Source organism: Pelecanus crispus, chromosome 22 (assembly GCF_030463565.1).
Source record: "Pelecanus crispus isolate bPelCri1 chromosome 22, bPelCri1.pri, whole genome shotgun sequence".
Classification (NCBI taxonomy): Eukaryota; Metazoa; Chordata; class Aves; order Pelecaniformes; family Pelecanidae; genus Pelecanus; species Pelecanus crispus.
The window spans coordinates 1,953,023-1,977,028 of NC_134664.1; the positions used below are offsets into that span (position 1 = coordinate 1,953,023).

Sequence of the window (24,006 nt, forward strand, 5' to 3'; positions counted from 1 at the left end):
CAGTGGATCAGATCTTACTGATTCCTTATTAGTGTTCTTGTATTCCCTTGGCAGTGAGTATTGCAAGCTTTGTGACTGTGAAGAGACCTGGAGTGACTGGTGAGAACAGCAATGAGGTTGCTAAACTGGTGAATACCCTGAACACCGTTCCTTCGTTAGGACAGAGCCCTGGTCCGCTGGTGGTTTCCAACAGCAGCCCTGTGCACGGTTCCCAGAGATCTAGTGTTTCAGAGTCGTCATCATCGTCGTCATCATTAAAAGGTATGGTCTATAGCAGCTATCTGAACTCGATTGATTCTGCTGAGAATTCAGAAGCTTATTTTCTGGAGTAAAAAAACATTAACATGTAACTACTGAGATTTCGTAATAGGGATAAACACTTGAAAAGCTTTGCTATTGATTTCTTCATCTTTATCTGTACATTTTTATCCAGTGATTATATTTTGTTTGTTAATATTTGCTTACATACATTATTTTGCATTCAAAATTATTGGTGTGCATGCTGCCGTCTTGAGAGTACACACACCTGAAATACTCTCCACAAGGAGGCAAAAGGATAAAATCTTTGCTTCTCTTCCAAAAAAGCACCTTCCAAAGGTGTTTGGGAGTCCAAAAGTTGATTTAAGGTACACTTGACGTTTTCTGTATTCTGAGTTTTTTACTACAGCTAGAGGTGAAGATGAGGCATTTTAATCTGATGGAAAACCAAAGCAATCAAATGATTATAGAAACCAAACAAATGATTAAAGAAAAAGGGGAGCTGAGTTGAGCTGATCTTTTTTCCTTCTTTCTTTCTCTCTCTTTTTATTTATTTACTTATTTATTTAGCCTAATTTTATGACACTCCTATTCTTACACTAGCTACTGGGGGGTATCTTTTGCAATACAGATTGTCAGAAGTTTGCATACTTTTGCCTTTTTCATGCCTCCTCCAGTCTAGTTAGTAGTTAAAAGTACAGCTCTTGAAACTAAAGTATTTTGGTATGCCAGAAAGATTGCCTAGATTTAAGATGAAGTGTAAGGATTCTGTTTTTCTCGTTTTGTTTTGTGTTTTTCCTGTTACAGTCAGTTCATCTCCTATTCCCACGTTTGATTTGCAAGATGGTGGCAGGAAGGTCTGCCCAAGATGTGATGCTCAGTTTCGAGTCACTGAAGCTTTAAGAGGACATATGTGTGTAAGTAACCATTCTAAGATGAGCAGTTAATGGGTAATTTGCTCATGACTGTGGAGTGCAAAGAACAGTTCTTCTCCCTAGATCAGGGACTTCTGTGAAAGGAAGTATATGACTAGGAGAAAGTGAGAGGCAAAGGAGAGGCCTCTGGAAGACCTTCCTTGGTGCTCAGAGATGCATTTATTTTCTAATCTTACATATCAGTAAATAATCAAATCAGAAAATCGGGTATTAACTCTGCATTACTCTTTCCTCAAGAGTTTCCTAGCGTTCCTCTGTCTTTTCTTAGTACTGGTTAGTCTTTGTCTGTTTAATAGCATATATAGTTCTTTCTAGATACAGTTTAACTTGTGGGTTTTTTTGTGGGTTGTGCGGTTTTTTTCTTCCTTTTAGTACTGCTGCCCTGAAATGGTTGAATTCCTCAAGAAAAGAAAATCTCTAGAATCTGAACCAAATATTCAATCTGCAAAGCCTCCATCTCCAGAAAAAACTACAGCTGTTGCTTCACCACCCTCTTCTACTCCTATCCCTGCACTATCCCCACCTGCTAAAGCTCCAGAGCCAAGTGAAAATGTAGTTGACTCATCCCAAAGTAAGCTCATTATGTTAGTAGACGATTTCTACTATGGCAGAGATGGTGGCAAAGTGAGCCAGCTACTGAACTTCCCCAAGGTTCCAACTTCCTTCAGGTGTCCACACTGCACCAAGAGGCTAAAGAACAACATACGGTAAGATGAATGCGATGTGCTACAAAAACAGTCTGTGGTGTTCTGAATACCTCTGATCTGCAGAAGTAAAAACGAGTTGTAAGCATCAGTCTCTCAGGCCCTACAGCTTTCCCATATTGTAGCTTAAGACCGGAACTGAAGTACAAAAGGGGGAGACTTGCCCATCGTCACACTGTTCAGTCAGGGCAAAAGTTGCAAGAAGATTGCGTGGCTAGAATAATTGCATTTATATTGTTCGGCAGAGAAGTCTTATTTGCTCGTCACTAGTCTTACTAGGTAATAGGAAATAATTACTCTTGAAGAACTGCTCATCTCATCTTTATTTCAATGCTTTTTCAACAGAGGGAGAAAATATTTTTATGGAGTAATGTATTCGTCTGAGCCAGCCACTATGTTCTATTGTGATAAGTTGAAGTGTTTTGTTATCATCAGTGGAATGCCAGGTTGGGGTCAGAAGTGCTCAAAAGCGAGTAGTACAGCCTCTGTACTGCAAAATCTGTTCTCTTGCTTCCCCTAGGCTTAGGGGGCAGGAGGTTGCTGGATAGAAGGGAGATTTTGCTTGCTTTTGATGGGAAGAGCAAGAAGGAAACATCTTAATGCTGCTAAAAAAACTCCTGGTGTAGTGTTCATAATGCTTTCAGGGTTACAGGTGCAAAACGTTTGGAGTTCTGTTCACACACTTTCCCTTCACCTCCATAAGGTTTATGAATCACATGAAGCACCATGTTGAACTGGATCAGCAGAATGGAGAGGTGGATGTCCACACCATCTGTCAGCATTGTTACAGACAGTTCTCCACTCCATTTCAGCTGCAGTGTCACTTAGAGAATGTCCACAGTCCCTATGAGTCAACAAGTAAGTTGATTTTGCTGTTGTCATTTGTTTAGGTTTAAGAAGGTTTCTGTCTTTTATTAACTGCAAATCTGTTGAGCAAGGAGTGTCTGTTCTGCCTTGCCCCTTGGTGCATTGGTTTTGTAGGCCAGCAGAAAAATCCATCTAAATTATGTTTCTGCACACTTAGTGTCAAGAGTATTTTAAAGATCAAGTTCAATAACAGTGTCATGGTAGAATTTAATTTTTACCAGTAGGTTGACATCTGATTTAAAATCACTTGCAGTTTCCTTGTTAGGACATCTTCCTACTTTTGTTGTACCCACCATTTCATTTAAGAGAATTTTTGCTGCCTTTTGGAAACCTCTCAGAATATATTTTGTCGTCTATACAATTTGGAGAGTTGAGAGCTAGGCTTTTGGGTGGGTTTTGGGTTTGTTTGGGTTTTTTTTGGTTGGTTGGTTTTCTTTTGGTTTAAGTTGTTACACTGCCAGTTACAAGTCTCTCTGGTACATTTTAACAGGGTTTTTTTTTTGTCCCCCAGTTGCTACCTGCTTTTCCTTTCTTTTGCAGCAAAGTGCAAGATTTGCGAATGGGCATTTGAGAGTGAGCCAATGTTCCTACAGCACATGAAGGACACTCACAAGCCTGGGGAGATGCCCTATGTTTGTCAGGTATTAAAAGTGGTTTAGGGGCTGGGCTTTATAAATGCGTACTAGAGAATAAGAGGAAATCTGGCACTTTTCAGCAAAGTGTATGGCTCGTAGGGGTCCAAAACAGACTTGGGCCATGGAACGGTGCTGTGGAGCCCATTGCATTCTTTTCCAGGTGTGGACTTACTCTAAGTCCATTGGCTATTAGGGCAGCACGAGTAGCTGAATGTTTGCCACCGGTTCCCAGCACTCTGAAGCTGGATCAGCTTGATAGACGCTTGTTTAGTCCCAGTGGCATTCAGAGCCTAATTTTTTTTTTCCTCCCAGGGCCTGCAGGCAAATTGCTGTGCCATAAAGAGAAGTTGTCACTCTGGAGCAGATGAGATTATGTTGCTTGTGTGATACCTTTTCTTGACACTCTGTTGCCATGAGATTTGTGCTTGCATCGATTCTGAACGTGTCATCTCCGCCCAGAGGTCCTAACACTGTCCCTCCAAAAAGAAAAAAACAGAGAAGAAACTTCTAAAATATGTTATGTTAAAACAGATTATGTTCCAAATTCTGCGTTTTACATAGACCCTGAAGAAACTGCTCTTTAATCTGTTCCAACTGCTTTGCATCGACTGTCTCTCCCTTTTTTTTTTCTTTTTTTCTTGGATCTGGAGCTTGAATTCTCAGTACTTTCTTTTTATACAAGTAGTTCAAATCTGTTTCTCCAAACTACTCTGAATATACACTGCTTGATTTAGTATCTTACAGTTGGAATAAGCTTTAGGACCTGGTTCCTAAACTCCACTGATAAGTATCTTTGGGGATCTGGGCATTGCTGTTAAGATCTCCATGTTGCAGTGGTGGATGTCAGATAGATTGCTCTGTTATTTCACTGTTAATTGTTTCCGTCCGCTCCTATAGGTCTGTCAGTATCGTTCCTCCCTCTATTCTGAAGTGGATAGCCATTTCCGAATGATCCACGAAGACACGCGGCACCTGCTCTGTCCGTACTGTCTCAAAGTCTTTAAGAATGGCAATGCTTTCCAACAGCACTTCATGAGGCATCAGGTACTGTCAGGGCTGTAGTCTCTCTTTGTTTAAGGCGGTTCCCTCTCCACAGAGATTCGGTGGATAGTAAGCATGTGATTAGTTGAGCATTTGCTTGGAATAAAAACAGAAAGAAAGAAAACTTGGTTGAAAGAGGGGTTTTAGTAGATGCTGTATTCTCTCCGTAACAAATGCGATTTGCATGCTGTCATTCCAGACCTTTCATAGGGATTGTGCTGAAGAGAAGAGGCATTGCTCCTTTGGGAGTAGCACAGATTGTTGTTACTTAGCAGAAAAAAGCATGTTTTGCTGGACTGTGTTTTGCTTCATGTGATGATTAACCAACAGTGGGCTCTATGTTCATTTGGCTTTTAATTTTTTTTTTTATCTCCAGGTAATAAATAAGTAAATAATACTGTATGCACACAAATGAATGTAATTTTTGTAGCTCAGTGTTCTGTTTCCATATATGTTGGCTGTATTGACAACATATTTTGTGTGGGTGTAGCTGAAGTGTACTTTCAGAATATAGAAATGTAGCACTCTTACCGAGTGCCTGAATTGATTTGCCCCTGAAGTCCTTTGCTGACTCCCGTAAGAGGCAGAGGCAAGGCAACTTTTGAAGGAATGTTGCCCCATGCACTGCTCTGCTAGTGTGCCTTATTTTGGCTTCAACAAGCTGGGTAAGACTTGTTCTATGGCACTTCCATCTGCAGAGCCTGATGATTTTAATTAAAAAAACAAAACAAAACAAACAAAAAAACCTTAAAACCGAAACACCCAAGATATGGGAGTTGGTGGGGAGGGACTTTCAGATGCTAAAGAAAAATAGGGCTGCCTTTGGTTTCAAAGAGGGTAAAAGTATGGGGGTTTTTTCTTCTTTTTTTAAACAAAAAACACTGCTGTGTTGTGACTTCTGTTTCTCTAAAATGAAATCTATTTCATTTGCATTTGCTTTAGAAGAAGAGTGTTTATCATTGCAACAAGTGTAGACTCCAGTTCCTATTTGCCAAGGATAAAATTGAACACAAGCTGCAGCACCACAAAACTTTCCGAAAGCCCAAACAATTAGAAGGATTGAAACCTGGAACCAAGGTAAGAAATCCAAGTTAACAGCAGGCGCCTGTCCTCTGTTTCCTCGGGAAACACCTGTAGCGTCTGTATCGGTGTGTATTTATTAAGTGCTGTAGAACTGACATTTGCTTCATCTGCATCACTTAAACCACACTCACTGGGACAGAAGAACACTTTGTATTCTGTCTGTGTCGTGTGTTTAGTTAATTAGACACTTTGTAGAAACAATAAGCAAGAGGGAGAGGAGGTGAAAGTGGCACACCAGAGGTTAAACTCTCCTAACTAAGGTATCTGCAAGTGAAGGTATCTGAGCTGTCTGGACGTCCTCTGTAGTCATTAGGAACACCAGGCACTTCTGGAGCGCAAGTCGTGTGTCCGCTTTTAGGCTACTGCTGCCCTGGGTGGGATGAGTTGTGTCCTAGGAGCACCTCTTTATTCTCTGCTAGGAGTCTGAAAGACTGCTCTAAATGAGGAGTCTGAATTTGGATAGATCGCTTCTGCCCTTGTGTTTAGGAGGTATGGGTGTGTCTGTTTTCTGCAGGTTACAATCAGGGCATCTAGAGGACAGCCACGGACAGTGCCAATATCTTCAAACGACATGCCGCAGGGCGCCGGACAGGAAACCACTCCGCTGTCATCTTCTACCGATCCCCAGCCCATCTTCCTGTACCCGCCTGTCCAGAGGAACGTCCAGAAGAGAGCGGTCAAAAAAATGTCAGAACGTTTTGCTGAATTTCAAATTTAAAAAAATATTTTCTTTAAAGGAAATGCAGTTAGCTTTTTAATACCACAGTGATGGGTAATATGATCCTCGGCACTGGACAGCTCTGTCTTAACTACTTGCCAAGGAAACTTTATGCCAGGAGAATCTAGCCTCCCACAAAACTAGGATTAAGTCACGTTATGAAAGCCTTTAAGGTGAAACTGCAAAATACAGAATCAGCTAGGCGCTTTTATAGAAACAGTGGAATTTCATCAGCATAAGGGCTTTCTGCCCATCCTGTGTCATGCTGCCTTGTTGTCTTTTTTTTTTTTTTTTTTTTTTTTTTTTTTTTTTAATTTATTATCCACTCTTAAATTGTATACTCCTGACTACAGTAAGCAGGAAACGTTTAGCCTGGCACCGAGGCATGCTAGGAAGCTAGGGTGCAAGATGAGACTAGTTTGACTACAGACTTCTGAAAGATTACATGTCATTAAATTCTTCTCTGTCCTGACGATTGTTGTAACTCCAGAGACACCTGTTCAGACACTAATGAAAGTATCCCTCCTCTCTTCAGGAGTGTCTTGGGGAGGCAGACTTGTCTGGAGTGCAGCTTCGAAATCCCCGACTTCCCAAACCACTTTCCCACCTACGTGCACTGTTCGCTATGTCGCTACAGCACTTGCTGCTCCAGAGCTTACGCCAACCACATGATCAAGTATGTGTGATTCCTTGAATGCTGGAGTAGAAATTCCTCCTGCCTGAATGCAGTAGTACCTCTGTGTCTGTCTGTCTGCACTGTGAGAAAGGGGTATCGTAAAATTGCAGTTCACTGCAGTGGTGACGCTGGACATGTATTCTGTATCGGCACAGACATGGCTGGTGGCTTTCAAATGGATGAGAAAACTCAGCGCAAGAGCTGAGACTCATTCCAGACTATCAGTTTTCTGCAGCAACATGCAGTACACATGTCATTAGCTACAAAACTGTTATTTTTCAGTGCTCCTAGGATTTCTTGCAAAATCCTCAGATTTAATAATTTAAAAAATTTTAAAAAGGAAAAAAAAAATTATGCCATGCTTCTACAAGCCTGTGGTCTGTACAGGACCGTGGATAGACCACAGAACAGGATGGCAGAACAGTTACTCCAAAATCTGGGCATTTTTAAATGTTATTGTACAGGGTTTTTTATTTAGACACAGGGTTTTCATTTCCTTGAATACAAGACTGGCAAACAATATTATTAAACCCAGCATTGGGTCTGTCTTTGTAAATGTGCTGTATGTTGTATGGTTTTATAGCTCTTTAAATACCTAGAATAATTCTGACACTTAATAAACTCTCTTGTCTTACAGCAACCACGTTCCTCGGAAGAGTCCAAAATACTTGGCTTTGTTTAAAAACTATACTGCCTGGTAATGGAAAACTTGTCATCTTATTTTAATCACCTGGGAATGTAATGAGCATTCACTTTCTGATCTTCCAGTTCTGTTCTTTCATGATCTGCTTCTGAAGAAGCTCTGTTTATTTTTTGCAAAACAGGAAAATACATTGAATTAAGGGCAATATGTTGAGACTCCCATTGCCTTCCAGTGGGAGTTAATGTTTTGGGGTGGGGACATTGCCTGTATGTACTGGAGGGTGACCATTTTTTTCCTAATTGTTAGTGAGGGAATGTACATATTTTCATATCTGATACTAAGCTCACTTCTCTTTTTTCCTTTTTTCTTTTTTTTTTTTTCCCCTTCCAGTGGTGTAAAGCTGTCCTGTTCCTCTTGTCTCTTTGTAACATCTGAGGGTGATGCAATGGCCAAACATCTGGTCTTCAATCCATCACATGAGTTTAGTAACATTATCTTCCGAGGTAAGAGTTTGAAAAGGAGCAGAAACGTTGCAAAAGATGAATGCAGGACATAATACATTAGTTCAGAGACTCCAGGTCAAATACTAAGTGCTCAGCCCAATGCTAAACAAAATGCGAGCCCTGAGTTCTAATGAAACCTAGTGTTGGGGACCTTCTGTAGCTGCCTGAATGAGTTGTCATTGTTATGGAGATTGGAGAGTTAAGCTTTAAGTGAGGCTGCTCTGCCTGGAGCTCAGCTGTGTCACTGGTAACGCTGTTCTCAGGAGATCTTCCCAGGGAGAGACAATGAGGGCTTCGGGAGTTCCTCTGAGACATCATTGTACCTCCATGACACCAGGAGGCCTTACGCAGCTGCTGATGCTGGGGTTTGAATAGAGCCTAAAAGTGGCATTCCAGCCTTTTGCTGTGAATTACCACAACTTGCAAAACTTGTGGCCATTGCCTGCAGGGATCTGGCCAAAGCTGAGCTTCCCTAACCAAACTCCTTTTGTTATTTCAAATGGACGTGGGGTTTTTGCTGCTTGTCTGTAACAACTGCTGATGAGCGCAGCCTTCACTTGTTAGTTTGGATGTGACTTACTTGGGTATGGGAGGAGGTTGGGGTTTGAACGGCTGGATGAGTATTAGCTGTTCCTACAGCATATTGGGATGCTTTGGAGTAACAGACAACAGAGGGACACTGATCCTCTTCTCTGTAAGAGAACTTGTTTGCACTGACTCTAGTGTTTGTTTGCTAAGCTACAAATGGTTTTGTTGTTTTGTTTTTCTTAACAGGGCCTACTTGGATATCACATTCCAGGTAAACTGTTTGTAAACTCTTATCTGCCATCATCTGTTTCAGTTTGTGGGGTTGGTTTTTGTTTGGTTGGTTTGTTTGTTTTCCCTCAACAGCTTTATTTTCTGGTTTTAAGAAGGTCCTGTGTTCTCTCCCTTCAAGGCACATTCAGCCCCAGGACAAAAGCATGAAGAATACATGCCCTTCCTATTCCCCAAGTAAAGCTGCTACTGTGAAAACAAAGTCTCTGTTACCTGCGAAAGATGACCTGGAGCCTGAACTGGCACCAGCAGCCTACAACAGACCTCTGGTCTGCCAGGAAGAAGAGTGCTTAAATATTGATGCTCAAGAAGACGAGCAGCCAACAAAGGAGCCTGAGCCTGCAAGCAAAAAGGAGCAGCTGTCGGTAAAAAAGCTGCGAGTTGTACTGTTTGCTTTGTGCTGCAACACTGAACAGGCTGCAGAGCACTTCCGAAATCCTCAGAGGCGGATCAAGCGCTGGCTACGAAGGTTTCAAGCTTTCCAAGAAGAGAACTTGGCGTCCCTGTCAGAGGGCAAGTACCTCAGCTTAGAGGCTGAAGAGAAACTAGCGGAATGGGTTCTCACGCAGCGAGAGCAGCAGCTGCCTGTGAACGAGGAGACTCTCTTCCAGAAAGCCACCAAGATTGGCCGATCCCTCGAAGGTGGCTTCAAGATCTCCTATGAGTGGGCGGTGAGGTTCATGCTACGGCACAACCTCAGCACGCATACTCGAAGGGCAGTGGCTCACCCTCTCCCCAAAGACGTAGAGGACAACGCCAGTTGCTTCATCGAGTTTGTGCAGCGGCAAATCCACACTCAAGACCTGCCTCTCTCCATGATTGCGGCCATTGACGAAATCTCTCTCTTCCTCGACGTGGAGGTGCTGAGCAGTGATGACAGGAAGGAGAACGCTTTGCAGACAGTGGGAACCGGGGAGCCCTGGTGCGACGTTGTCCTCACGATCCTCGCCGACGGCACCGTTCTCCCAACGCTGGTCTTCTACAGGGGTCGTGTGCAGCAGCCCGCCAACGTGCCGGAATCTATCATGCTGGAAGCAAAGGAGAATGGATACAGCGACGACGAAGTCATGGAGTTGTGGTCGTCCAGAGTGTGGCAGAAGCACACGGAGTGTCAGAACAGCAAGGGCATGCTCGTGCTGGATTGCCACCGAACGCACCTATCGGAAGAAGTACTTTCCTTGCTGAGTGCGTCCAGCACTCTGCCGGCTGTTGTCCCTGCTGGCTGCAGCTCCAAAATCCAACCTCTAGATGTTTGTATAAAAAGGACTGTGAAAAATTTCTTGCATAAAAAGTGGAAAGAGCAAGCCAAGGAAATGGCGGACTCCACGTGCGACTCGGACATTCTTCTCCAGCTGGTTTTATGCTGGCTGGCAGAGGTCCTGGAGGTCATTAGTGACTCTCCTGAACTGGTGCAGCAGTCCTTCCTGGTGGCCAGCGTGCTGCCCGGTCCGGACGGCACGGCCAACTCGCCCACGCGCAACGCCGACATGCAGGAGGAGCTGATCGCCTCTCTGGAGGAGCAGCTGAAGCTGAACGATGAGCAGCAGGAGGAGGCGGCGGCGGCAGCCGAGGCCCAGGATCGGACCCAGGCTGAGGAATCTGCAGACCCAGAAATCCTCCATCAGCTCTTCGAAGGGGAAAGCGAGACTGAATCATTTTATGGCTTTGAGGATGCTGATTTGGATCTGATGGAAATCTGAGCACTGATCTTGCGAATCGTGATCCGGAAAGGGTTATTTTTTAAATAAATGTTGGATGAGACCATTACACTTCCCTGTGGATTTGTGGGTTTAGGAAATTCGTAGGCGATCACTCAGATAAATAGCCATTTATGCTGTTCATTTCTAAGTTTTGTGCTTTTTTAAAAGAAAAATCACTGTGTTGGTATTTTCTGAAAATATATTGTGGGTGAATATTTTTGCGTTTTCTTTACCTCACTGTATCATAGTTTTCTGTTTTTATTGTGCAGAAATGTTTTGAATTATACATTGTCAATGTGACCATTTCTAAAGAAAGGAAAAAAATATGTAGCTAATGAACCAGTATATAAATCTTTTTGGTTGTCTTAACACAGATTTTTTTTTTTTTTTTTTTTTTTAACACTTGACCCAGAGATTTAGGTTTCTGTGGAAATTTAGATGCGAGTTACTGCTTTAATGTGTGAACCTTCTATAATTGGCCATTAAGATTTGGGTTTGGTTTGGTTTTTTGTTTGGTTCTTTTTCCTTTTTTTTTTTTTTTAAGAGTAATTATTTTGCTTGTGAATTTGGACGTGGAGTAGAAACACAAGCGAAAGCATTTTGCCTGTTCAATGCCAGCAACACTTCTTGGGAGCCACGACACTTTGAACTGGGGTTGAACTGAGATCCACAGTCAGGGAGTTAGGGGCAGTGCTGACCCAAACCTCTCGGTTTCCCGTTGACTTTCTGACACGGTGCGGTGGTTCCTCTCCTCCACCCGGGACACCACCCGGCACCCACCTTGCTCCAAAGAATTACTGACAGAGGGTACATGGTGGAAGAGGAAAGTCAAGTCTGTCTTGATCTTCCTGTACAGTAGATGGGAGTTAAGACTGTACGGACCATTAAACGTTGACCTTTTAACTACTAGTAGTTGATAAACCTGCTTTAACCAGTGGCATCAGACACTACGTTCCTTAGAATTAGAAATCTGATTTAATGAAACAAACTGTGACGTGCACAAAAAGAAGACGTTTGTTTTTATTTTTCACTGCCAGCTTAAATTTTTCTACAATTTGCATGTTTGAGGGTTTTTTAATTGTATGTATTATGGTATAAACGGAAAGCATTTTGACATACAGAATTCAGAAGCACCTGCACCTTTCTGTTTCCATAGAGGTTTTGTGAACCTTCCCTATTACCGAAGGAAAGCAGGAGGCAGCATGTGCAGACCTGTAAATGGTTCATCTTTAAAATGTACATAAGTGGAACATTTAATAAAACCAGGGAAATGGATTTATAAACATGTGTTTTTATTATGAAGAACTATTTAACTCTTGTGATATCGTAATGCTTAATATGAAGTGCATCAGGAACTCCTCCGCAGCGTGCGAGAGCGAGCCTGACGCAAGCTGCGTCTCGGAGCCGTGCCCGGGTAGCAGGCTGGGTTCCCTCTCTGTACCCAGAGTCATTTAGCATGTCCTGAAGAAAGCCAGAGATGGGATAGTAATTAAATGTGTTTACATGTCGTTAACACTTGAGGCGGAGTTCTGTCCGATTTGCATTTCTGCAACCCCTCCCTGCCCTTCAACTATACGGTAGGTTCAGTGGAACAACCTACTCTCCCCAGTGAGATTTTCTTTTTTTTTTTTTTTTTTTTAAAATAAAAGTCTGAAAAATCATTAATAAAATAGTCTCCTGAATAAATACTTTTACTGTTGTTTATTGCGGGTAGTAAATACCATTCTTTGACATGATTTATGAATTTATTTCATATATGGCTAAGAAGTACCCCCTGCTGAAGTGTGTGTGACCCCGTTCTGCTGCTCTCCTCCTGCAGCCAGCTGGGGTTGTGAGGGAGGCGCAGCACCTCGCAGGGAGCTGCAGGATGGTTGGCTTTGATTTCGGAGCCCGTGTATCCCGGTGTATCTGCTGTCAGTAGGCAGAGCACTAGGAATTTAAATAGAGATTCTAACCTTGGTGGTTAGAGAAAAGTGAAGAAACTGAAATCATGACACCCCCCCTTCCATTTTTCCCCTCTGTGCTTTCAGCTGGAGCATTTAAAAGCTGCTGAGAGCTGGAGGATGAGCGGAACGTGGATGTCTGTGAGAATACGTTACTAGGCTGACCCAGCGCGCAGCCCCTTCGCGGTGATGCTGTTGCATGTCCTAGAGCTGCTCCAGCAGTGAGCGCTGGGGCTGGAGGAGCCGGTGCAGCAGGCGAACGTGCAGGAACCAGCAGCTGGATGAATTCGAAATCTCTGTCTGCAAACCCTGCTTTACCCTCCCGGTTTCACCACCTTCCTGTCCAGCCCCTCACGATGCCCCATGCCCGCACTCACCCGTTTCAGCCCCAGGGACTGAGGCGGCACCGGGGTACCCCTGTTCCCGAGGGACCCATCACGCGCTCAGCCGATGCACCCATCTGATTCTTCCGTTAAACACTACTGGTCACAAATTATTTTTTAAACAAAACATCTCAAAGATGGGTTTTCCTTCTGTCCACAGGTGGCTTTAAAGGTTGACTGAGGCTTTTTACCTGTCTCGCTCAAAATTGCCTGGATTACAAGCGCTTGCAGGAGAAACGTACCTATCGCGCTAAGCCTAGGGTGCTGAAACACCCCCGGGATTACAGTGTGCTCCCGATTACAGAGGTCACAGTTCAGTAGGTTTTTTTTTTTTTTTTTTTTCCCCATTCGTTAGGATAAATCTTAAGGTGCCTCATGTATTTAACTTAAGATTTAGGAAACAGGTGCCAGCCACGACCAGTGCTAATCCCTCAGCCCCACAGGTAAACATTCCAGCTGCTGCTCTTGAGCTGTCCCATCAAGCGATACAAACCTGCAGCTCAGAATCCTGTACTGAAATGGAGACGCAGAGAAAGCAGCATTGTCAGGGCTGTCTCCGGCAGAGAGATCACGGGTGCTAACTAGAGGCAGGGAGCACCTTGACCCAGTTCACACACACACGCTCTCGATCCCTAGCTGATAAAGGCACTGCCGACTCAGGTACAGGAGGAGGCCGGTGTATTTGCATGTTTAACGCAGTACAACACCTACCGGAACCCCGGTCAAGAAAACAAAAGCACTTTTTTTTTTTTTTTTGCTGCCCTTCTCCAGCAAAAATAAGGCCTCGCAGCTGTTTCACCACTTGAAACCAGGCGGCTTCCTGAAGTCAGTATTTCTGGAGCATCCCACAAGCTCAATCCCAACGCTAGCGCAAACACACAGGCTTGTCTTAACAGGTTTATTCCGTTTCCAAAACAAGTCAGATCAGAGCTTCAAAAGGAGTAACGGATTTACAGCATGTATAAAGGGTGATAACGCAGACACAACAGCCTGGAGCAGCTCTTCGGAGATCATTCGAAGCCACTGCAAGAAGATAATTTGGTAAGGTCAAGCTACTACACAACCTGGATGCAGTCAACATCTGCACTAACAAACAGCGTTTTCGCTTTTATCAGGTGCTGCCTGTCAGTGACATCTGTTCTGTTCCGCGGAAGTGCAAAGGCAGCGAAGCAGACCAGACACCAACAAAAAGCTTTCGCCTTCAGGCCTCGACTGTAAAGGAGAGAGCAGGCAGGCGGAGAAGGGAGCCGGTGCTTCCTCCTGCTGGCCACACTCCCCCAAATTCAAGAATTTGGTTGCAGCGGGGGATCAAGGAGACTCCTACCGAAGCATGCGGCAGGGATGTTACCCTGCAGTGGCTGCGTGTCACTCAGCCTTTATTAACCCCTTTATTTTGTGCCTTCGGGCTTCGCCGGACTGCCGACTAAGAGCTCAAAGTGTGTGTAATCCGTGGGCGTTACCTGACAAGGTGTGCTATGTCCCAGTTGGCTTCCAGGGTCAGGGGTCCTTCCACCTCCACGCCTTTCTCTGTCGCAATAGCTACTTCATACTGAGGAGAGAAAACATTGACGGTTCTCAATAAAGCCCGATTTCCACGCTTGAAATTAAGACAGCCCTGTGAAAGCTCTATCAGTAAGAGTCGGTAACAACAGCTGTCCTTTAAACAAATTTGTTTTAACGTGGCTTTGCATTCAGTAATGTTTTCACTTTTTCCTTGGTGGACAAGTTGAGACAGTAGTAGTAAACAGAAACACTTCCAAAGCTAAAAGACTGCAGCCTCTGGATGCTACAGCTGCAGTGATGGGAGAATTATCATCAGCTCTACCACCAGAGACGAGCATCACTCGGACTCAATCAGCTCTTCTGAGGCTGAGGACACAAGGGGAGACTGGCTCGGGAGGACAGCTTTGCTAGCAGGATCTCTTCGTACGCCCCACCTCCACCAGCTCTGGAGTTACTGCAAGCTCTCCCGAGACCAGGGACAGAGGATGGCCTGGGGCGAAGGCTGGAGCATCGGCCTGAGGCGCGCAGCAGGCACCCCAGCTCTCCAGCCAGGGCACACCAAAGCCGGGCGCTTACCCTGTTGAACGATCGAGCATCTCTGTAATACAAAATTTTCATGCAGCGCTCAATCAAGTCACGGGCCTCCTCCTTCGTTAGGCTGGGTTTCTTCTCCAAGACTTCTCTCATCAACGGCTGGGGAAAAAAATAATATCCAATAGCTCGACAGCTCAGCCACCCAGCGCTGAGGTCGCTTTAGCAGTTGAGCAAGAGCGTACTCTACGCGAACGCTTACCTGAGCTAGGTATGCTCCGTAACCCGTAGCAAGCATAGGGGCTTCGTAGGCCACGCCGAGCATGTCCACGTAACCTAGGAAGCTGAGGGGACAGATCTGTGAGCTCGGCGGCCGCACAGGCGGGGCTGCAGCGGGGAGGGACTCGGCTTTTGAGCGGCTGCACCCAGCCAGAGACCTCTCCAAATCCTGTGCCATGAGAAGCAGCCCCAGGGAGGGACACGCAGCAACCGTCACACGCTCCACGTCGCTCGTCCTCGCTCACCTCTCGCCATTGTAGTAGCCTCCGATGACAACGGTGTTCCACAGCGGATTTATCTTGGACCTCCGGTTGTACATGACTCTTGTCAGCCAGGAATGGATGGCTTTCGGGCTGTAACTGTGACCATCTCCCAACAGCTCCTCGTCGATTCTAATTTGGGTAGAAATTTCACCCAACTAAGAGAAGCTGGCAAGCGCACGGATAAGAAGGCAACAGCCCACCTCCAGCTGCACCAGCAGGACAGAGCACCCTCCCGCAACGCCCCCGCAGGCTGTTTTGAAACAAGACCTTACAAGAGGTGAACCAGCCAAAGGCCACGAAGAATAACTGAAACTGGCTCTCCACAGCGCTCAGCAGAGAATTTGCGAAAAACACTTGTACCATAGAATCATCGAATCGTTTAGGTTGGAAAAGACCTTTAAGATCATCCAGTCCAACCATTAACCTAACATTACCAAGTCCACACTAAACCAATTAAGGGTAGAGTAGCAATTTCATGTTTCCTGGTTTGGTGGCTGGATTATTTATAATGACAGTAAAAACTGGGAAACATTAAGATTGGAAAGGATCTCTAAGACCATCAGTCCAATCATCAACCCAACACCACCATGTCCACTGAACCATGTCCCAAAGCCCCTCCAGGGCTGGGGACTCCCCCACCTCTCTGGACAGCCTGGTCCAATGCTTGACCACTCTTTCCATGAAGAAATTTCTCCCAATATCCAACCTAAACCTCCCCTGGCACAGCTTGAGCCCGTTTCCTCTCGTCCTATCACTAACTATGTGGGAGAAGAGACCAACCCCCACCTCCCTGCCCCCTCCTGTCAGGAGCTGCAGAGCGATCAGGTCTCCCCTCACCTCCTCTTCTCCAGGCTGAACACCCCCAGCTCCCTCAGCTGCTCCCCACCAGCCCTGTGCTCCAGACCCTTCCCCAGCTCCGTTGCCCTTCTCTGGCCACGCCCCAGCACCTCAATGTCCCTCTTGTAGTGAGGGGCCCAAAACTGGACACCAAAGGGACTGTCAAAGGATGAGGGGGATTTCAACTCAGTTTTGGCCCTGCTCAGTGAAGGCATTGAATTACATTTCAGTCCTTTCATGACTGGGAAAAAGAGAGCAGCACAGCACAAACCGCAGCACGGTCAGGGCTCGCGCGGCCTGAGCCAGAGCCACAAGGGTCGCAGCCGCGGCAGCCCAGGACAGAACTTACACCATCTGGTCAATGATCTGCTTGAGGTACTGGAAGTCGGCGTAGTCGCCGGATGCCCCCAGCATGGTGGTGTCGTTCACCTTCAGGAGCCTGGAGATGCTGCGGAAGCGGGCGAGGGAGCCGTAGGAGCCCATCATGTCTGCAGCGATGATCACCCCGCCGTCGAACTTCACTCCCAGCACCGAGGTGCCCGTCACCATCGGGGTCCTGACGACCCAAACGTCAGCGCTGCCCCGGTGTACCAGCCAGGCCCGGGCTCCCCCAAGGCCTCCAACGCCCCCGGCCCCTGCCATCCCCAGCCCCATTTCTTCCACCCCAGCCCTCTCCCCGCTCCCCATCGCAGCTCCCCGCAGCCAGCCCCTCCCTGCTCCCCCCAGCTCCCCCGTTTCTCCAGCCGCCCCAGTCCTCCCACCCCAGACCCCAGGACCTCTCCCCTGCATCCCCAGCCCCTCCGCTCCCTTCCAGCTCCCCGGCCCCCGCTTCGGGCCCTCCCCCAGCCCCCCACGCCCCCGCTCCCCTCAGCCCCTGCCGCGCTCACAGCGTCCGGGTGAAGGGCAGGAGGCCGGCGGCGGGGCCGGGCCCACCGGGAATGTACGTCTCCCCCGGGGCCGGGCCCCCGGCCCAGAACGGCGGCGGCGCCCGCGCTCCCCCGACCTCCATCTTAGTCACGGTGCGGCCCGCGCTGCGCAGGCGCGACGGAAGCGCGGCCGCTCCCGGCCGCCGTAGGCCGAGGCCAGGCCGCACGGCGCCACCTTGGGTGTGGCCGGAGCCAGCCGGGAGCGGAGGGCGGGCCCGGGCGCCATCTTGTGCGTGGCGGAACTCCCCTGCGGGGGCTGCAGATGGCCGGGGGGGACCGGCGGCCTCGACCGCGCCCCGCGCCCCGCCCCGGGCCCGGGGGCCCCTCCGCTGCCGCAGAGGCCCTTCGGGGGCAGCGTGTCCTGCGGGGCAGGTTCAGGAGCGCGAAGCTGCCGCTGCCAGCGACGCGGCGCCCTCCCCAAGATGGCGGCGCGCTGCTGGCGGCGGCGGCCGCGTCACGTGACCGCCCTCCCGGGGCGGGCCGCGAGTCGAAGGGGCGGGGCTGGGGGCGGGGCCTGGCGCGGCGCGGTCCAACGGGCGGCCCCGGGGGCGGGGCCTGGGCCAAGGTAACAGGTTGCGGTGGGCAGCGGCGGGAGCGGAGCGGCGGCGGGCGGTGAGTGCGGGGGGTCTGCCCCACGGCAGCGCCTATGGGGGCCGGGGTGTAGGGGCTGCTGGCCCGGGAGGGTGTCCCGCCCCATGGCAGCGCCTATAGGGTTGGGGGCTATGGGGGCTGCTGTCCCGGGAGGGTGTCCCGCCCCATGGCAGCGCCTATAGGGTTGGGGGCTATGGGGGCTGCTGTCCCGGGAGGGTGTCCCGCCCCACGGCAGCGCCTATAGGGTTGGGGGCTATGGGGGCTGCTGTCCCGGGAGGGTGTCCCGCCCCATGGCAGCGCCTATAGGGGCCGGGGCCATGGGGGCTGCTGTGCTGGGAGTGTCCCGCCCTATGGCAGTGCCTACAGGGTTGGGGGCTATAGGGGCTGCTGTCCCGGGAAGGTGTCCCGCCCCATGGCAGCGCCTATAGGGGCTGGGTCTGCAGATACTGTCCTTCCTGGGGTGTGCCCAGCCCTATGGCAGCGCCTATAGGGGCTGGGTCTGCAGTTACTGTCCTTCCTGGGGTGTGCCCTGCTCTATGGCAGCGCCTATAGGGGCTCGGTCTGCAGATACTGTCCTTCCTGGGGTGTGCCCTGCTCTATGGCAGCGCCTATAGGGGCTCGGTCTGCAGATACTGTCCTTCCTGGGGTGTGCCCTGCTCTATGGCAGTGCCTATAGGGGCTCGGTCTGTAGGTGTTGTCCTTCCTGGGGTGTGCCCAGCCCTATGGCAGCGCCTATAGGGGCTGGGTCTGCAGTTACTGTCCTTCCTGGGGTGTGCCCTGCTCTATGGCAGCGCCTATAGGGGCTCGGTCTGCAGATACTGTCCTTCCTGGGGTGTGCCCTGCTCTATGGCAGCGCCTATAGGGGCTCGGTCTGCAGATACTGTCCTTCCTGGGGTGTGCCCTGCTCTATGGCAGTGCCTATAGGGGCTCGGTCTGTAGGTGTTGTCCTTCCTGGGGTGTGCCCAGCCCTATGGCAGCGCCTATAGGGGCTGGGTCTGCAGTTACTGTCCTTCCTGGGGTGTGCCCTGCTCTATGGCAGTGCCTACAGGAGCTGGGGCCATAGGGGCTGTCCTTCCTGGGGCGTGCCCTGCCCTATGGTGGAACCTATAGGGGCTGGGCCTGGAGGGGCTTTCCTTTGCGGTGTGAACCTTGCGCTATAGAAGATCCTATAGGGGCTGGCTCCATGGGGGCCCTTGTCCTTGGTGTGTGCTGTGCCCTATAGCAGTGCCCATAGGGGTTCTTCTCCCCAGGGTGTGACCTGCCCTATAGCAGATCCTATAGGGACCCCCCAGGCTGCTCGCCCAGTGGGGGACCTGGGTTGTCCCTGTTCCACCGCTCTCCTCCATCAGGGATCTGCCGTCCCCTATAGCCCCTACAGGAACCGCCTTTACCTGCCCCCTTATTCCATAAGGGATCTGCATTTCCCTATGGAAGTGGTATCTGCGGGTGCTCTTGCCCTTTGAGGAGGGGTCGCATACAGGCACCCTATAGCATCCCTCCATAGGGCCCTCTATAGGGGCGGCAGCGGCCGTCGCCGCGTCTCCTCGTTAGCACTGAGATAATCAACCCCTGCCCTGTCTCTTTGCAGGAGGGCGAGGGGGGGAAAAGCCTTCCGGACCCGGCGGGTTCACGGGAAATTTCCCGCCGGTGCGGGCGCGATGCGGCTGCTGCCGGCCGCGGCCCTGCCCCTCCGTAACGCGGCGCCTCCTGAAACTTCAATGCGTGGAGCTGCCCTACTTCCCGGGCTCCCGGGGCCGTATTTTTAGCAGCTTGTTTAAATAAGAGAGAAAAATCTAGGGCTTGGGTGTCGTCCCTGCTGCCATCTGACTTATTCGCTCCTCGAGACTTGCTTGCTTGTCGAGGGCCCCGACGTGCGGGGCTCGCTAACCCCGTCCTCTGCCCGCTGTCGCAAGCTTTTGTTTGCGAGGGTGTTTGCGGCTTGCTCTGGGCTGGCTTTCCTCTCCCGCCACCCCGACCCGTCGAGCTGGTTTGGAGTCGGGCTGGGTTTCCATCTCCGTCCCCGGAGATAAGGTGCCGTTTGCCAACGGAGCCCCTCGCCCGCCGCGTCCTGGCTGCGGTACACGCGGCGTCTCCCCTCAGCATCTTCGTTTTTGGGGGTGGGAGCTGCAGCGTCGCCTCCGAGGGCGCTGCCCTGGGGATGGAGGTTTTGCCATAGCCGGGGTTAGCGTGATGTCTGCGTGTTTGCTTGCCGGGTCTCGTGTCCGTGCTGCCCAGCCTGCCCTGGGGATCGCAACGACGCGGCGGGGGCAGACGGGGCTTCCCGGTTTGGGGTGAAACCGGAGCATCCGCACCCTGCAGCACCGGAGACCCCTTGGCTTGTGCGGATCCACGTTATGCCCCTGGAGCTCTTCCTCATTCCCTGCCGGTGTCCCCTGGGGAATATTTATCCCCACGAGCGTGTGGATCAAAATAATTCTGGTTTCAAAGGCACGACTTGCTTACAAACCAGTAAACCGATCCGGTTGGTGCCACAGTAAATGCCTTACGGCGTGGCCTGTGCCGTGCCGGTGGTCTCGGGGCGCTGCGGCGGAGCGCTGCCCTCGGCGTGACGATGGAGAGCTCGGTTCGGTTACGGGTCCGACCTTACGGCACTGGGGTGCAGGGTCCTGCGGGAGGGGACAGGGCTTTCGGTTTCCGAAACAGGGCCCTGGGAGAGGCAGGGAACGGGATTTTCCAGTATCTGGGTTGATGATTAACCTGAGGGCTCTGCCCGCGGCTGGGTTGGGATGCGAAGGAATTCGGTTCTTATCAGCTCCCCTGGGAGCCCCAGGAGACATTGCCCACAGGGCGACCCTTGGCCCCCATGGACATCCCTCTCCCAGCCCCCGGCGCGATGCCAGCCGGCTCGTCAGGAGCCCATCCCTGTTGCGTGACGCAGCCTCAGGTGCCCTGGTTTCGGGTTCCTCCGACCTGGCTGGTGGCACACGGTTCATGTGCTTGGCCGAGGATTTATCGGGGTTTCGGGCTCCGGAGTTTGCGGGAGAGCAGGAATAGCCGGTCTCCGCTGGTGTCGGCGCGGGCTGGCCCGGTGACGGGCAGGGCGCAGGCACGGCGTGTGCTGCCTGCACCTGGAATCAGCCCCGGACTTTGGCCCCGAGCAAAACCAGGGCTGTGTACAAACACGGTTGAGCAAGCAGCCTTGCAGGTGAGCAAAGCTTTGGGGGAAACCCTCGGTGGAAATAGCCTAAGCCGTGCCGGGAGCCAAAAAACGGGTGATGGGGGAGAAATGCCGGGTTTGTGCATCTCTGCTAGCCCCTTCCCCACGATGTCGGTCTGGACGTGAAGCGCTTTGGGATAATCCGACAGCGTTTGCTCGCCGTGCTCGTGGGGTGCAGCAGCCGCACGACCTGACCTGCTCGGTTCGGACCGGGGTGGCTCGGAGGTGGGCGCTGGCTTCGCCGCAAATCGGTGCCGGCTCCTTGCTGCGGTCTTGGCGTGCTACTGCCTGCGGTCGAATTACCCGGCTGACCTTGACAGAGGAGGATCAGCCTGACCTGGCAGCCATCGCCTTTCCCACCTGGGTGTTTTTGGTGCTGGAAGGGAGCAGGGAGCCGGGGCGAGCCGCAGCGGCACAGAGCCCTGCTCGTAGGAGCCTTTTCCAGCACCGCCTGCAAATTGCAAAACAACTTTCTGGGTTAATGTCGTCGGCACAAAGGGCTTATTGTGCGACCGATCCGGGTGAGCGGAGCTGGCCACCCGCCATCCCCGGCGCTGCCGGCCAGCAGCGTGATGCTGGAGGTGCGTGACCACCGGCAAGAGACCTCTCCTGCCGGTTCACCGCCTGCCTGCTCCTGCCAGCTCCGCTCTCGCCTCGGCCAGGCGCGGGACCCCCGCTGCTCAGCGCCGCCGTCGCTGCCAGCCCAACGTGGGGCAGGGTTAAGGTGCGTTGGAGCACAACGCACGCCCTGGGGACAATAACGAGCCTATTTTTAGCCCTGATTCTCCATCCCTCCTGCTTCCAGGCTCCTTCCCTGTGGTTTCCAGTGAAATCTCCTCCTGGGGCTGTGTTTCCAGCCTGGGGCTGGGTGTTGCTCTCCCACACAGGAATGCAATCCAGCTCCAGCCCCTTATCTGTGAGCTGGAGCCCTTCCAGGAGGAGGGAGGCATTCCTGGGAGATTACCAGCCGGGCCTGGCTCACCTGCTTCCTCCCGGCTCCCCAAATGCCCGGCTCGTGCCACCGGAGCCCCCCAAAGCCAGGAGCGAAGCCATGCATCTCAAGAGCTGGTGCTCCCTTGGAAAGAGCAAATGCTTCTTTCCCCAGTCCAGTCCTGTGCCAGCTGGGTTTGAGCCCAGCGACATCCCCAGCCGCATCCGACCCTGCGGTTATCCGCCACCTGGTTCCCGCTTGTGCGGGGGCGGGCGGTGGGGCAGAGCCGCATCCTTTGCCGGTGGCGGTGATGCTGGCACAGCCGGAGCGTTGCTCTACAAGCTCCTGCCCCGCTGGCAACGCTGCGGGATGGTGCCGTGCTGCCACGATGCCGCACCGCTCCTTGCCACCCATCCAAAGGTCTGCCCAAGGCGGGTGCTGCGCCCGGGATTTGCGCTTCCCACCCTGACAGCAGTCGGGGCCGAGCCCTCTCCCTGCCCGGGCTGTGCCTCGTCACCGGCTGCACTTTGGACGCTGGCAGCCGTGGAAAACTCGCTGAATTTTGCTGCCGAAGCTGGTTCCCCCTCCTCGGTTCGCCACTGCAGGTTGGTGGCTGTGCTCCCCCTCCCAGAGCCCCCGTCCCCACAGCTTGGAGGGGACGCTGCTGCGCCCGGCGGGACGGGACTGATGGGATTTGCTTGAGGGGCTCTGGCTGCAGGCTCCGGGCTCGGGGAGCGTTTATGGAGGCTGGTGTCTGTTGCTGATCTCGTTAGCTCTATGCCATGCAGGGATAACGAGATCATGAGACGGGGGCTCTTCTCCCATCGCCTGTGCCGGCTCCTGTGCTCCTTTGCCTGCAGAATAAGTAGCCGATCCCTTGCCTCCTGCTGCCTGTGGCTCCTGGTTGCTGCCCTCGCTGCTGGCTCTGGGGAGGGATGCAGGAGACCCGAAGGGCTCCTCGTGACTCCAGCAAAACAAAACGTGACTCCAGAGGAGCCACAGGAGCCGCCCCTGCCGGGTTTGGCCGGGGGACGGGAGCAGACGGCGGCGGTGGGGAGCTGGCAGGGCCAGGGAAGCAAACGGCTTGGTCCTTCCTGGCGCTGCCCGGCGGGGTCTGCGCAGCACCTGCTGCTGCCTCCGGCCCACGCTGCTGCTCCAGGCCCGGATCTTCGGTGCCTTTCGTCTCTGTAGAAAGCTGGGTCCCACGGCAGCGGGGTTCTGGCTCCGGCTCCTTCCCCGGGGAGGGCACGGGAGATGTGTGAGCTCGGGGTTCATGCGAGGACGTAGGAGAGCCCCGCTGCGCCGGGCATCCCGCTGTACTGGGCATCCCACTGTGCCGGGCATCCCGCTGCGCCATCCGCATCCGTGCTCCATCCCTGCCTGCTGCCCGCTCCGGGCTGGGGCAGCATTGGGGGCGATGGGTGGACCTGAGCTGAAAGCATGGGGTTTTGGATTTGCTTTTTTGTTTTTCTCCACGTGCAGGATGTGTTTAAGCATCCCCCTGCCTGGCTCAGGGTCCCCTTGTGTTCCGGGGTCTCCCGGGGACGCGGGTGCAAGCTGAGCGCTCGGCACCTTGCATCGCTCCCAGCATCCAGTTTATGTACAGCGGAGGAAGGAGCTGCTGCTCCCGGTGCTCTGGGGGGGTGTGAACACGATGCTGTGGGGCTCAGGGGCTGATTTGGGGCTTTTCCATCACTTAAACCCCCCAGGTGCCTATAGGGGAGCTCAGCCCCCGCCGTGTCCTCCGCTCCTGCCAGCCGGCATCGCCCGGGGTGCCGCCCCGACCGAGGGGGAGGGTTGCATCACGCTGTTCCCAATATGTCACTGCTCATATCTGTCCCCTCCCCACAGGACCCGGGCGGCTGCCCCGGCCACGGGGACAGCGGGCGCTGGGGGTGATGCTGAGGGACGCCGGAGCTCTGGCTGCAGCAAGGCTGCGGCGTTCCGCAGGCGTCTGGGAGGCAGCGGGAGCAGAGCCCAGCTGCGGAGCCCGGCCGGGATCTCTGCCTCCCCTCCGCATCCCCGGGGTCCTGCCGCCAAGGGCAAGCGGCAGGAGGCGCGG

At 51.6% G+C, this 24,006-nt stretch overlaps 2 protein-coding genes across 3 annotated transcripts in view; one reads left to right on the forward strand and one right to left on the reverse strand.

The window, feature by feature from the left end:
* POGZ (pogo transposable element derived with ZNF domain) overlaps positions 1-11,974 on the forward strand; it is a 37,064-nt gene extending 25,090 nt beyond the window's left edge. For both annotated transcript variants that reach the window (XM_009493819.2, XM_075724253.1), the window contains exons 6-18: positions 55-261; positions 1,066-1,175; positions 1,566-1,900; positions 2,601-2,755; positions 3,305-3,405; positions 4,297-4,443; positions 5,383-5,517; positions 6,038-6,210; positions 6,777-6,917; positions 7,555-7,614; positions 7,951-8,063; positions 8,838-8,862; positions 9,001-11,974. In XM_009493819.2, coding sequence (XP_009492094.2) covers positions 55-261; positions 1,066-1,175; positions 1,566-1,900; positions 2,601-2,755; positions 3,305-3,405; positions 4,297-4,443; positions 5,383-5,517; positions 6,038-6,210; positions 6,777-6,917; positions 7,555-7,614; positions 7,951-8,063; positions 8,838-8,862; positions 9,001-10,579 — 3,281 coding nt within the window. In that variant the 3' untranslated portion in view covers positions 10,580-11,974. The remainder of the gene's footprint in view (positions 1-54; positions 262-1,065; positions 1,176-1,565; positions 1,901-2,600; positions 2,756-3,304; positions 3,406-4,296; positions 4,444-5,382; positions 5,518-6,037; positions 6,211-6,776; positions 6,918-7,554; positions 7,615-7,950; positions 8,064-8,837; positions 8,863-9,000) is intronic.
* Positions 11,975-13,789: 1,815 nt separating this feature from the next.
* Positions 13,790-17,336, reverse strand: PSMB4 (proteasome 20S subunit beta 4). Its single transcript, XM_075724327.1, has 7 exons — positions 17,206-17,336; positions 16,668-16,874; positions 15,464-15,610; positions 15,202-15,283; positions 14,985-15,101; positions 14,366-14,454; positions 13,790-13,928 (listed from the first exon to the last, which is right to left on the reverse strand). The coding sequence occupies exons 1-7, from the start codon at positions 17,325-17,327 to the stop codon at positions 13,916-13,918; spliced, it is 777 nt and encodes a 258-aa protein (XP_075580442.1). The 5' UTR covers positions 17,328-17,336; the 3' UTR covers positions 13,790-13,915.
* Between the last annotated feature and the right edge of the window lie 6,670 nt (positions 17,337-24,006).